Source organism: Gopherus flavomarginatus, chromosome 2 (assembly GCF_025201925.1).
Source record: "Gopherus flavomarginatus isolate rGopFla2 chromosome 2, rGopFla2.mat.asm, whole genome shotgun sequence".
NCBI lineage: Eukaryota > Metazoa > Chordata > Testudines > Testudinidae > Gopherus > Gopherus flavomarginatus.
The window spans coordinates 193972464-193987413 of NC_066618.1; the positions used below are offsets into that span (position 1 = coordinate 193972464).

Consider the following 14950-nt stretch of genomic DNA (forward strand, 5'->3'; position numbering starts at 1 on the left):
TGTTGAAGTTTTTCTTTACTTCAGGGAAATTGAGTCTGTACTCACCAGGGAATTGGTGGGAGGAAGAAATCAAGGGGAGATCTGTGGTGTTGGATTGCTAGCCTGATTTGCATTCCCTCTGGGGAATAGGAAAGTACTTTTTGTTTCCAGGACTGGGAACAGAGAGGGGGGAAGGGGAAAAAGGATTATTTCCCTTTGTTGTGAGACTCAAGGGATTTGGGTCTTGGGGTCCCCAGGGAAGGTTTTTCAGGGGGACCAGAGTGCCCCAAAACACTCTAATTTTTTGGGTGGTGGCAGCAGGTACCAGGTCCAAGTTGGTAACTAAGCTTGGAGGGTTTCATGCTAACCCCCATATTTTGGACGCTAAGGTCCAAATCTGGGACTAAGGTTATGATACAGGGCCATAGGTGCCAGTGCCGACACTGGCACCAGGGCCATAGGTGCCTGCATCGAGGTCGACATCGACAATGATGCAAGCATGGGAGACAAGTGTGTTGACATCGTAAAGGCTGGTGCCAAAGTTGGAGCTGAGCACGGTGCCAGAGTCATGACAGTGTTGACGGTGGTGCTGGAGGGAAAGGCATCGGAACCGTAGGTGCCGGGTACACTGCAGAAGGCGGGATGAAAGTGACAGAGGCAACTGAATACCTCACTGAGCGTGGGCCCTGGGTTCCTCCTTGGCCCTGGTGATAAGCCCAGGGAGTCCAGAAGGGCCACTGAGGTAGGTTCTGCCACTGTGGAGGCCACGCCTGCTTCTCCCTTCTGTCTCTGCCCAACCTTGCTCTACGGCTTCTGCTCCTACTTGAGTGGTAGGAGTCGGGCTTTGACTCTGAGGTCTCAGAAACTGAAGACCACAGAGAAGCCGATCCTCGGTGCCTTGAACATCAAGAGCTCGGAGAGCGGGAAGACTCTCTTTTGGAAAGTGAAGGAATCGCTGAAGAGCGGCCTGCCTGGGGTTGTACTTCTTGAGGCTTAGCCAGAGGAGAACGGTCATCCGGCTTTTTCTTCTTTTGAGGCACCGGCAAATGGGACCAATCTGGCTGGCCACTAGATTGATCCAGACTCTGGACTGGTAACTATAAACATCAACTGGCAGGAGAGAGAGAGAGAGACATATGCTAACTGCTGTATTCTCAATAAATGTGGCATATTGCCTTTTTCCCTGAAAAGATTCTGTGCGCTTCTTATAGGCATAACACAGGAACCAACCACTGGCAAGCAACTCATTTTACTTCACAGCAAATATCAACCAAATATAAGAGATTTGCCCCAGAAGAAATCTCTAAAAGTGCACAGCCCACAACCTCTTGCCCCTTATGGTACAGTTTGACCTTATGATACCTTCTGAAGCTCTTTAAAATATTTGAGTCCCCTCTTGCCCCTCCTGGCTGATAAAGGTTGATACAGAACAATTGTGTCCAGGCTAATACACATTCTGAATGCCTCTTTTAGAGAAGAGACCACCCTGGAAAATAGTATAGTATGATCAATCATGAAAAAGCCAAAAGTTGGTACAATACATTTCATCTATCACTGCTTTCTCCAATCATCCATTTCTAGGTGAAATCATTCAGAAAAGAAAATCAAAATTCTAGCTTCATGTAATATCTGCCAGTATCCTGGATACTTCGCAGTTGGGTTCCACAGCAGAGCACAGCATAAAGACAGCGTTGGTAGCACTGAAAGAGAACAGTTAGAAGTCACATATCGATGCTCACACTAGTTGACCTCTCTTCAGCTTTCCCATACTGGTATACTGGGTCACCTGCATGACACACCTGGACATAACAGTGCAGCACTGAAATTTGACTCCAAACATTCCTTTCTAATGGGACCTGAAGTCCATCTGAAGGTCTCACAGGAGTCTACACTGCTCTCCCCCTTCATCAACTCCACGAGACCATTTGGAGAGGTGGTGAGACATTTGTTATCATCAAGCCCAGTGGTACACAAACTATTTTAATGAGCTATTATGTGTTTTTGTTAACCCTTCAGCTTAAGATGACTTAGTTCTCAAGTTTCTTCAGAATTCTTGGATGAATACTACACAGTCCTGGTGACTTGTTGCACCTCAGGACTTGCCTATGCTACTTAGTTCGACCCCATGCAGATATGCAACTTCAGCTGTGTGAACAGCATAGCTGAAGTTGATGTACTTAGATCTATTTACCGTGGTGTCTTCAGTGCAGTAAGTCGACAGCTGACGCTCTCCTGTTGACTCCACTTGCACTCCTCCTTCTGGTGGAGTACCAGAGACGACCAGAGAGCGCTCAGCAGTTGATTTATCGCATCTATACTAGACGTGATTAAATCAACCCCTGCTGGATCGATTGCTGCCTACTGATCCAGCTGGTAGTGTAGACAAGCCCTTAGTGTATCCATTTGTTCCAGCATTTCCTCAGTCTGATTGTATTTAAGCATTATTAGACCTGAGGTAGGTAGCTTCCAGTATTTTCTTTGGCGAAAAATGATGCCAAGAAATCATCGAACGTCTTTGCAATGTCCTTATCCTCCTTAATCATTCCCTTTACTTCCTGATCTGATTATCTTGTAGGATTCTTGCTTCTGACATACTGAAAGAATTTCCTCATATGTTCTTGGCAATTTATTTGCTCTTCAAATTCCCTTTTTGCTATCCTAATTATCATCTTACACTATAGTTTATGCTCTTTTTAATTGGGCTCACGAGGGGTGGTTTTCCATTTTCTGAAAGATATCTATTATGTTTTAAAAATCTCTTGAACACTGTCATTTAAAGAGGGTTTTCTCCTGGTCCATTTTGTCTACAGATATTCATAACATCTGCAACTCCATTGTGATATGCTTAAGTATTTTAATATCCTGATTCTTTTACTTTAGGGACTTTGATTAGCATCCTCAATTTTTTCAAATAAGCTTTTCTAAAGTTTAGGATCTCAGCCTTCTTTTGGTAAGATATTGCCTATAGGGTCTTGAGGGGACACACACTGAGGTAGCAAGTAGGGTTAAGAATCTTGTCATTTGTTCTAATCATAAAGAGTTCCCTGGACAGTCTGTGTGTGATCCATATATGATTTACTGTTGTTTATTTACATTTAAGTACACACACAAAAGAATGCCTATCCTGGGCTCTACATCCCCCCTGTAAAATTAAAAGCACACTATAAATATAAATACAGAACAAAAATAAGAGGACATTTCCCCCATGCTCTCATACATACAAGATGGCAAACACTATTACAAGTCAATCAGATCAGAATATCTATTCACTAAAATTTCACAAAAGAAATGCCATCCCCAGTATTTTCAACCCTCCTCAAAAATACGCCTGCTGAGAACTATGGATTATCCATAGCTGGGAAAAGTGCAGCAGCCACTTGCTAAGTAATACAGATTGAGATAAGCACATAACACTGGTGTTGTACTCTGCACTGGCTTCCCAGTGAGAAGAGTTCAGTTTAGGGTCTCTGAATAGATATTCAAAGCCCTCCATGGAATTGTCCAAGCTATCCGAGAAATCACCTTTTATCCTGAGCCTCCAATAATGGTTGCATTCCACTGGAATTCAACAACTGTCAATCAACAGAGACAGCCCTGTGAGTGAAGGAGACAAATCTTCCACAGGAGCTGGCATTAAACTATGGAACATATTGCCTGTACAGATAATGACCGCTAAACTCACGTCATTCAGAACTTAACGAGCAACTCATCTCTTCAACTTTGTTTCTCTCCTCAATAGCTCACAGACATACCACACACTTTTCCTAAACAACTATTCAATTTACACCAACAGACAAAAAAAGAAGAAAAGACTAAGGGCTTGTCTACATCAGAAAGTTGCAGCGCTGGTGAGGGAGTTACAGCGCTGCAACTTAGGAGGTGTACACATCTGCAGGGCACCACCAGCGCTGCAACTCCCTGTTTGCAGCGCTGGCCGTACTCCCGTTTTGTCTCGGGTATAGAGGATCCAGCGCTGGTAATCAAGTATAGACACTTACCAGCGCTTCTCTTGACCTCCGTGGAATAAGCAGGTATCCCAGCATACCTGAGGAAGCCTCTGGTAATCAAGCTGGTCTCCTTCCCCGGCTTGCTCTCGCGTTCCCCGAACCCCGAGCAAGCAGGTCTCCGTCCCTGCGGTTTGCAGGGTGGTTCCGGGAACGCGAGAGCAAACCGGGGAAGGAGACCAGCTTCGCCGCGGTTTGCTCTCGCGTTCCGCGAACCACCCTGCAAACCGCAGGGAAGGAGACCTGCTTGCTCGGCGGTTCGGGGAACGCGAGAGCAAACCGGGGAAGGAGACCAGCTTCGCCGCGGTTTGCTCTCGCGTTTCCCCGAACAAGCAGGTCTCCTTCCCTGCGGTTTGCAGGGTGGTTCGCGGAACGCGAGAGCAAACCGCGGCGAAGCTGGTCTCCTTTCCCGGTTTGCTCTCGCGTTCCCCGAACCCGAGCAAGCAGGTCTCCTTCCCTGCGGTTTGCAGGGTGGTTCGCGGAACGCGAGAGCAAACCGCGGCGAAGCTGGTCTCCTTTCCCGGTTTGCTCTCGCGTTCCCCGAACCCGAGCAAGCAGGTCTCCTTCCCTGCGGTTTGCAGGGTGGTTCGCGGAACGCGAGAGCAAACCGCGGCGAAGCTGGTCTCCTTCCCCGGTTTGCTCTCGCGTTCCCCGAAACCCCTTGAAGCCGCCCAACAGCGCTGCAGTGTGGCCACATCTAACACCACTTGCAGCGCTGGTTGCTGTAAGTGTGGCCACTCTGCAGCGCTGGCCCTATACAGCTGTACTAATACAGCTGTAACAACCAGCGCTGCAAAATTTTAGATGTAGACATGGCCTAACTGTTTTACTACTTTCTTTTTAACACTCTGAAGGCACTCAGACATTGTAGCATTGGGGGTTAAGTACACAGACAGACTCGCAGACAAATAGGCTAGTCAGTCAGGTGTCAGACCTGGTATGAAAGTTCTTCTCCAGTTGTGCAATTACACAGGCTGCACCTTTATTTTTTATATGTGATGACTTTGCAAGAGTGATACATGTCCTTGTGACCACAAAGTTCCATTAGTGTAATTCCCTTTTAATAAGTCTCTCAGCAGGTCTTTCTCAGTGATTACAGTTCTTTCAGAATATAGCATTATATTGGTTCCCAGTTTCAGCTATCCTGGTCATATTATACCTAGCCTGCTCTGTTTACTTAATAGATCATACAATGGGCTTTTTATTACAAGTTTTTTATTTTTAAACTGTTCTCTTTTAAAAAGGAAACTGACAAGATATCTCAGTAAATACAATAATAAAACACAGTAAAAGATAAATGATTTTAAAAGTGAGTGATTAAATTTAAAATGGCCCACCTAGTTTTCAAAACCTTCAATTGTGAAGGCCCTGGTCACATTCACAATTTCCTTCTGTGCTTATTCTTAAGACTTTGCATTCATTCCCATTTTCATGAAATCACCATGATTTCCTTTAGCCCTAACCAATGGAATAGAGGATCTCTACACCTAAGCAAGCAAACTGAAAATGCAGTTAAACTGTGCATGATTTGGGATATAGAGCCAAAATATCCAGTAGAAGCAAAAATTAAACAACACTAACAGAAAAAAAAATTCCTTCTAAAATCTCCACTCAATACATTAATGTTACCACACACTTGACATACGTGAGCACACATAAAAGGTACATATCTATTTAAATATACATAGGATGCCATTAGCAATGGTTTACATCAACATTTATATATATAGATACACACACTCATATACATATATGGTATATATCTTGCAGATACATACTGCTGATACTGGTCAGGGTCATTTAGAGGGTCAAGGTCAGGCTACGAAAGAGTGTTTAAGGAATTATGTGGGGAATACCTCAGAAACCTTCAGCTCTGGTTGCTGCTGTCCTGACAATTTTTAGAGGAGAAAGACCACAAATCAATAGTGCGGAGGATCAGTAACAGAAGTCTAATGTAAGTGTATAAGGGATTCGATGCACAGTAGATAAGGTGCGAATAATCCAGATTGCCAGTGCCCATCAAAATATTTTCATATGTAACATTTTAGAATAGTTTATTAAAAAACGAACATGTATAAACAAGCTGAAATAAAGCCCAAATGGCTATAATTGTATGGAGTTGACAAAAGGCACAATCCTGACACAAAGGCCCTCCTCCAATTTTTTCCCTGCTGGAAACCATTGGGATGATACAGCAGGTCAGTGAAAAGGTCACCAGATTTTTTTTTTTTTTAATGGGCAAAACAATGTATTTTTTCTCTAGTCTTGTTCTTGGAAATAGTGAAACTGTTTTGGCTGAAATTTTCCCAAGTATGGAACATTTCAGCCCAAACAATTCAAGTTTGGTACCGTCATGAGCAACAGAAACAGGGTCTTATAACTGGAAGCGTCAGGCAACCTTAATAACAGGGCATGCTACCAGCCACACCTATAATTACAAAACTAGTTTTCTGTTTCATTTTAGATACTCAACAATAAAAAGAAAAATGGAATGTTGGCATTCAAACAAACAATGAGAGACAGTCTTCTATCTACTTACATTGTGAATCTCCAAATTTTTAAAAGGCTTAGTTTTCTCAGTTTTTTTAAATTTCAACATTCCTGAAGGTAACACACACTAAACTTTTGGGTGGGTGTGTGCGTGCTCACGTGTGCGCGAGTGCATGTATGGGGAAATAGTTTCCATCATTGTTTGGTCAGTGTAAGCACAAAGGGAGAGAGGAAAAACCTTTCTTTAAAAAAATTTGATTGTACAACCACAAAAAAATTGTATGGGGACTCATGAATTATCCAAAATTACTTTAAATTTTTTACAAGAAAACTGACTAGATTTCATGTTTCCAGGGGTTTTTTTTTAAATATTAGTATCAGTACAGTACAGAGTTTAAGCATTATATGACTAAATGAAAACTCTTATGCAGAGAATGTTCTACATTTCTCCGATTATTAATTAATACACCATTTCGTCTTATGGAGCATCCTTTACAATACATGCAAGTAAGGAACCTGAAATTTAGTGAAGATTGGAAACATCTGTTTTTATTCAGCGCTCAGTGTGTGCTACCATTAGTACTGCACTTTAACTGAATTTTCCCTCAGGGTGTAGTCTCAGAAATTTACAATAAGTTATCATACACACAAAATGTCATCACACACACTTCAGTAAGAGTCTACATTAAGTTAAAGGGGAAGAATTACATAGGAAGTTTCAATTAAAGAAAGTAACAGGTGAGCATTTAAGGTACTGTGCAAAGGACAGAACAAGTCAAACAACAAACCGACAGTACGGGATATTCTTAAGGAAAAAAAAGAAAGACAGTAAGCAGGAAGACATATTTGGATATAAAGTTAGAAAGTGAGACTCGGGAACAATAGTCACATCATGAACACTTTTGAAAACCATTACGTTACTTTGTAAGATAGGATATATTGCCGCTGAGGAGCTTTTAAGTACATCATAAACTTTGACATTGCAGCATGCATCATTGCTCACCTGAAGCAACAACAGTGCTTGCCCATAATGTATTTTCTATGCTGAGGCTTTCATGAACAGTTGGATCACTGTCTTCCTGTTAAAAATATGAACAACATGTAAATCAACAATACTCTACTACCCAAGTTTATAACTAGAGATTTGAGGATGATGCCAGATCACACACGAATAAAAGCAAGAATAAAAGCCTGTCAAATAACTCTCCTGTACCCTCAGGCCAGCCATTCCACAATAGCATTCATTGTATATGGATTTTTATACGTATGTAAGAGAGGCCATCTTCCTTAGATACTGAAGTGAAATATTTCATAGACATTACAGCCAGAAGGGACCACTAGGTCATCTAGTCTGTCCTCCTGCATATGATAGGTGATTACATATCACCTAGATACCCCATGATGATCCTAACATGCTACAGAAGAAGGAAAAAAAAAAAAATCCCTGAAGGTCCCTGCCAAACTGACTTGAGGAGAAATTCCTTGTTGATTCCAGATCTGGCAGTTTGACCCTGTGCATGAGAGACACCTAGCCAGGCATGTAAGAAAGATTATTCTCTCTACCACCTCAGAACACTGGTGAACCCTGTCAGGTGCCTCATCTCATCTCTGATGCTTCAGAGGATGCATCAGAATGCATTTAGGTGGTGAGGATGGGATAGCCTTTCTAACCCCGGAGGCAAGTGACTGCAGCCCTGAAGCATGAGATTTTATCATAGTTACTGTCTTAATGCAGAGCTGCAAGTGTAATGAGCATGCTGAGGACAATGCAAGCAATCCTGTTTTCTCTGTAGCCTATGATGAACAGGGGAATTAACAGATTCACAAATTTCAAGGCCAGATAGAACCACCATCCATCCCAATCCCATTCTAACACACATGCGCATGTGTGCAAAATTTCCTCCAGAAACTGGATTAAAGCATATATTTTAGAAACATATCTAGTCTCATTCTAAAGACTCTAAGAGATGACGAGTCCACCAACTCCCCATTAAGCTGTTTCAGTGTTTAATTATGCTCACTGCTAGGAAATTGTATCTTAGTTCAAAACAGAATTTGTCTAATTTCAACTTCCAGCCATTGGATCTTGTTTTGCCTCTGTCATCAAGACTGAAGAGCCCTACAATACCAGATAGCTTTTTCATTTGTAAGTACCTAGAGACCGTGATCAAGTCACCTCTCAACCTTCCCTTCAATAAGCTGAATAAGTTGAGCTCCTTTAGACTCACATTATAAGGCTTGTTTTCTGGCCCCTGGATCATTTTTGTGTCCCTCGTTTGAACTCTCTTCAGTATTTGCATACCCTTCTTGAAGTGTGGATGCCAGAATTGGACACAGTATTATAGTAGTGGTCTTACCAAGAATGTGTACAGAAGCACGATTATGTCCCTTTATCTTGGTATTCCCTTTATACATTGAAGGATCACATTAACCCTTTTTGCCACTGCACTGAGAGTTCATGCTGAGGCAATTAACTACTGATATTTGATACCCTGAATGTGACTTTATTTATGCTCAGAGTCCCACTGAAGACAATGGGGCTTCACAGTAGCATAGGTGTATGCCCACGTGGATCAGTTTGCAAAATAAGGACTCAAGTACACAGTCACAGGTTAATTAAAAAAAAGAAAAATGAGTTGCTCTATTCATTATGATCATGTTAGTTATCTTTATTAGTAACTTTTTATTTTTTTCACCACTTTCTTTGCAACTCCAATGACAAGACAGCAACCTTCAGTAGTTTTACAATTCTTAATATTCATATATACACTCTTACACAGCCAAAGTACACATTTAAAAGCTAATAGGAAAATCTATCCATAGTTACCTGAAAATTTCCTTTCTTGAAGTAATAAGGTCCACAGACCCATCAAAACAGGTATTCCAGTCTGCTTGCAGCTTGAGGGCAGAACCAGACCAGTCAGTAACTGGCAACAGAGGAATGACCTGTCTTCTGAAATTTCCTCCATTTGAGAATTTCCACAGCCAGAATAATTCAAGTTTATTTTCTTAAATTTTAAGATCATATTAAATGTATTTTGAGGCAAAAATCACAACAATTTCTCTTATTGTAGCATGGTAAACTTCACCTGCTAATGACAACACACACAAATCCTTGAATAAACAATGAGGAGTCCTTGTGGCACCTTAGAGACTAACAAATTTATTTGGGCATAAGCTTTCATGGGCGAAAACCCACTTACCTTTCTATTCTGGAGGATCCATGTGTCTCCATGGTGGGCCCAATCTGCAGAACTTAATTTCTGAAGAAAGGAAATGTTTAGGTAACTACAAATAAACTTTCGTATTCTTCATGTCAAGATTCACCGATCTATTACAATGGGACTTACATAACAGTGTGGAAAGTAGAATCATTCTTTAAATGTAGGCAGCAAAAAAGTAGTAGTTTTACATATAAATATCTCTTCCATCTTCCTTTATGGGTGGAGAAGACTTTTGTCAAAACAAAGGAAATGGCATTAGCTAAGATTAGAGGACCCACATATAGAATTAGGTGAACTAATGGACATCTAGCAGATTTCATTACAGGATACATGACTACTCTGCCCTAGCAGTGTCAGTGCTCTTAAGGACCAAATTTTGATGCTTACCCGAAGGAGGAGGATTTCTTGAACATATTTACAGAGTGAATGCTATGACAGTTGTGAGAATTAAAGGTATAAACTGGGCCTCACTAGAGAAAGTTCCCAACTTCAAAAAAAAAAAAATCTGACAATAGCCACCAAGACGACTACTTCAAGGGCTATGAAATATATTGACACCTGCTGCAAGGGCTCTATCTGAGGAGTGTTGTAAGGAGCAGAATGAGGTTCCAAGGTCCTGTTCTATGAACTTGCAGGATTGGAATATGATTGATATCCTCAGGAAGCTTTTAAACATTCAGATTAGTACAAAATATTCTCTTTTTGACCATGTTAACAACAATATACCACAAAGACTTGACCTATTTGCTTGGACACTCATATAAACACAATTAAGTCCTCCAGGGTTATGGTGACTCAAAGATATGTTTCATTGGTTTAACATAGTAGTACGAACTGAAGAATTTGTTCTATTTGTTGACTTCTCTTTTGGAGTCCATGAGAGCAATATCACTTCATCCAATTATTCATTTTAAACTTGTCCGGTCCTGGATGGAGGGCTGGTCTTGCAATAACTGACCTCTTCTGTAAGACAAAGACATCTGAAGATCCAGCGCTAGGTTAAGCAAGTTTGAGCCCCATAGCCTCTTTTATAACTGGTAACTTGTGTACAAACAAAGCCATCTTCTCCCACAGATGGAACTGGTAACGGGCCATCACTGCCTTGTAAATTAGCTATCTTAATCCCAAGAGAAGAAGAGCATACCTTTCTCCCAAGGGTATCCATCTTCCTCTGACTAGCCACAGGAGCCGAATGGGCTTGACCAGACCTGAACTTATTACTAGTTGCAGCAACCAACAAAGAAGTTGGCACGAAGTGAGCATGAAAATATGCAGTCCCCTCATGAGGTATCTGACAGAGTTTGTCCACTTTCTTAGAGATAGGTTGGCAAAAAGAGGAGGTAGCAAAAACAGCTGTAGCGGGTTGCAAAAGACCATCCAATATGGGTAACAGCATCCTATTCCTGGGAGGAACACCATGAACGTCAAATACAGGATGCGATGCCTCTTTCACAGTAACCAAAGGTAAGTTCAAAGTCGATGCAATGTGACCCACTAGTTCATGGAATTGCAAAGCCTCTTGAGAAGGAGATAATGCAGAAGCAACACCCACATGCTCATCAGGCTACAATTCAGGATCTCAGTCTGAATCATATTGACCGTGCTCAAAAAGAGGAGCAAACTTCTCATCTTCTTCTTCAGACAAAGCGTACGGGACCACTGACTGAGTTGCAGATGGATCTGATGGAATCAGATCTGAAGATTCACTTCTCCATCCACAAACTGGATGATTCAGAAACTCCTGTGTTGGAGCCCAGTAAGTCCACAGAGCCCAGGACTTCCAGTCTCTCCAATAACTGGAATCCAAGAATATATCCCCAGGAAGAGACACAAACTGTCCAGAAGACAGAGAAAATCCAGACTTGGGTGTCGAATGTGGATGGTTCAGATCTTTTAACTCTTCCTTTGTCCTCTTCTAACTGAAGATCTGATCTCAAATCTGCTATGGATCTCACTGGAAATAGTAATGGCACCAGAGGATGCGGCAACATAAAAGGTGAGGAGGATCCTCCTGATGATTTTGTAGGAGTCTTAGAAGGAGGAGGCAAAGATGGATCTGGAGAAAGACTCACAATATCTTCTATTTTACTACTCTTTTCAAGAGAAAGGGATATAGCTCTCAGAATCCACAAAGCCTTTCTCTTCCTCTCCCACAATGGTCTCTCTTTTGGATCAGAGGAACACACAGATGCTGAATGATGAACATCACCTGTCACAGTAATAGTCTTTTTTGGATCTGACAACAGCCCAGGAGTTGGAACAGACAATGGTGCTGACTTTGCAGGCTTAAGCATTACTGAATCCAGAGAGGCGTAGTTCTGTAACCCTGGACTGTGAAACTAAATGCAGAACTGATTTAGGTTTCAGTCAGAACTGCAGAGTACGTATCTGAATTGGACAGATCCGGTAAGTCTGACACACTGGATCTGGCACTGTTCACAGTGGCCCTCTTCTCCCTCACCTTTTTCTTCTGAGTCAATACAGCCAGAACTGCGGGCTTGGTCATAGGCTCCCCAGCCGCCATCTGGAAAGATAGTGCCTTTGACATCCTAGCAACCACTATGGTGGTAAAAAACATGGAGGGAACTTGATGAGGCAAGGCAAGGCAGTGCCTGACAGGTTGAGTTCTGCCTCTAAGCTGCAAGCAGACTGAAGCGTCAGATCTGTACCAGATCTGTGGACCACAGGATAAAGAAGGATTCTGATTTTAATAGAGAGATTATATTGATACAGTTTAATTTTTCGGTCTGTTAATCTTGTATTTTGAGATGGAGAAACCCATTGCACCAGTGTAGCCTTTTTCTTTGCAGTATATTTTTGTGCTTTTGTTTTTGTAAAACTTTGAATATACTAACATCAGACATCAGAAGAAAAGAGAAGTGTAGATATATGGCTGTGAAAATGCACAAGCAATTATACAGTGGCTTTCGTCAAGAGCTCTTCGCTCTCTAAGTGAATAAATGTAATATGTACCTTTTAAAGCTTTTTCCCCATGTTTTAAAAGTGAATGGCAGAGATAAAAAGGTGAGCAGTGTTCATGGAAAGCTGGATTTTATAAAGCCAAATGAGAAGAAGCATCTCATCCCATGTCGGCTGGCCTCTCTTCACCACAGACAGAATGCCTCTTCTAGCTGACAAGTGACCCTACTAAGCCACTTTTTTCTGCTGCAAGCACAACATTATGTCAGGGCAGCTGAACCCCCTTCCATTCATGTATTACTTATAAGACACTGATTGGTGCTGAAGCTCACTTGGCTTCCACATGCTTCTCCAGTCCCGTGACCATTTTACTGCCTTTCCTCTACTGCTGCTTGCTCCCTACCCAACCAGTTTGATTTCCCTCATCACTCCCATTCTACCCCAGGCAGTGCACATCCCAAAGTCCAAAAATGAGCCATTATTTACTTAGATATAAGAAAAACTCCAGGAAACATTTAGGGTCTGATTTTCAGGTTTGCATGTGCAATTCTATTACCTGTCTACATGTACAATTTGCATCACCTCTGTATACAGGTGTTAGAAAGGTGGAAGTGCACAGTTATGGATAATGCTAAGGTAAGGAGAGGCCAGGATGAGCAACACTGAAAATCAAAACTCTAACCTCGATTACGGAGTGGAAAGGTAAATGGATCTTAAAATCCACACCTTAGCTAAAGAGGATAAAAACTTGAGGATGAGTAGAGCAATCCATGAAATGAATTATTTTTTTCCCCACATATGCTACAATTAAGTTCTTCTGAGGAAGAAGAGTTGATTTCCCAGATGACCCTCACCCTAAAAACAAAAATGTACAATTCATGAAAGCCCCACATAACAAGTGGTAATAGAAAGATACCTATGACGATCTTGCCTTACATTTGAGAGACATGAATGGAGTGGATTGAAGGGAACATGTACTTATGAGATCAGAGAAACAAGAACTGAGGTTGCAGCTTTGAGTACACCATTATCAACTCTGTCCATTTATACCTTTCTTAGGGAATTTCAGGGGAGTATGCAACTGGAGAAAAGATTGAAAGAAACACCATAAGGAACTAATAAGATATTGTACAGGACCTGAGTATCAAGACAGGAAACTTTTTTAACTTACAAGACAAACTTCCCCATCTGTTGAATATCGTGAAAATAATTCATTTATCCTAAACAACTGCTGATATTGACCAAATTTAATGTACAAGACAATAGAGAAGTCAACAGAAAACCCATTTTGCATGGCTTAAACTCAAAGAACAAGTCTCAGACATAGCGAATGCAAAAGATGACTCACAATGGGTGCATCATCGTCTCTCTGAACCTGTAAAACCTAATCTCCTACAACTTAACACAGTACAATCAGACCTAAAGAGCACGTTTACTGTCCCTTAGTAAAAAGTGTGACATTTAGGTGAAAACACTGGGAAAGTTAGAGACTATGATGGAATTCCATCATCACATAAGGGCCAGGTTGTACACAGTACCATATGCTCTTGCAGAGGGAGCAGTGGGGCATGTAAGACACTCCCTATATCATAGATACCTGTGAAAGGAAAAGGAAAGCAACTTCCACAGAGCCATTACTCACTCTTCTAAGTGGACAGGCAGGGAGTGGGCAAGCAGGGGTGGGTAGTGGGTGCAGCTTTAGCTCCTCTTTGCACTTCCCAGTGCAGTTGTGCTGGCATGCCAGGGGAAATATACTGGACCAGCTATCAGGCTGGATCAGGGTATACTCTCCCTAGAGCTGTGGAAAATCTGACTTAGTCACAAACAGCTACCTAGTCTGCTCATTGGGCAATGCACAGTGCTCATGGCAAAGCCACAATTTAACCCTCAAGAAAGAAAAATTCCATACATGGAGAATTGGCCACTAGGTCACAGACTAGTCTCATTACCATAGCTAACTTAACAGCTATCAAAAGAGACAGCTAATAGGACTGATATTTGCCAAGTGTTTCAAAGACGCTCCATCAGTTTGTTCAGCACCAGATTTGTGTCCAAAGAAGGTAGAGGTTTAAGAACATATGGGAAGATGTATGGTACCCATCATTTAAGCCCTCTTGTAACATGGCTGACGAAAGATAGAGGTTCCCTTGATAAGGAGATAGATTTGCCCAGTCACAAGAAGCATGCTAACTGTGCTAATAGCAAAACCACATTCTTATGATATAAGCAAATTATGGAAAATAACAACTGCAGCTGACAGAGGATCAATGACCTTGCTGGATACCCACATCACAAACCTCATTCACTTCAGGGAATACCGTTTTCTCACTAAGT

General features: G+C 41.8%; 1 protein-coding gene across 5 annotated transcripts in view; it reads right to left on the reverse strand.

The window, feature by feature from the left end:
* ATP9B (ATPase phospholipid transporting 9B (putative)) overlaps positions 1-14950 on the reverse strand; it is a 318545-nt gene that overhangs the window by 144878 nt on the left and 158717 nt on the right. For all 5 annotated transcript variants that reach the window (XM_050941785.1, XM_050941787.1, XM_050941784.1 and 2 more), the window contains one exon: positions 7477-7552. In XM_050941785.1, coding sequence (XP_050797742.1) covers positions 7477-7552 — 76 coding nt within the window. The remainder of the gene's footprint in view (positions 1-7476; positions 7553-14950) is intronic.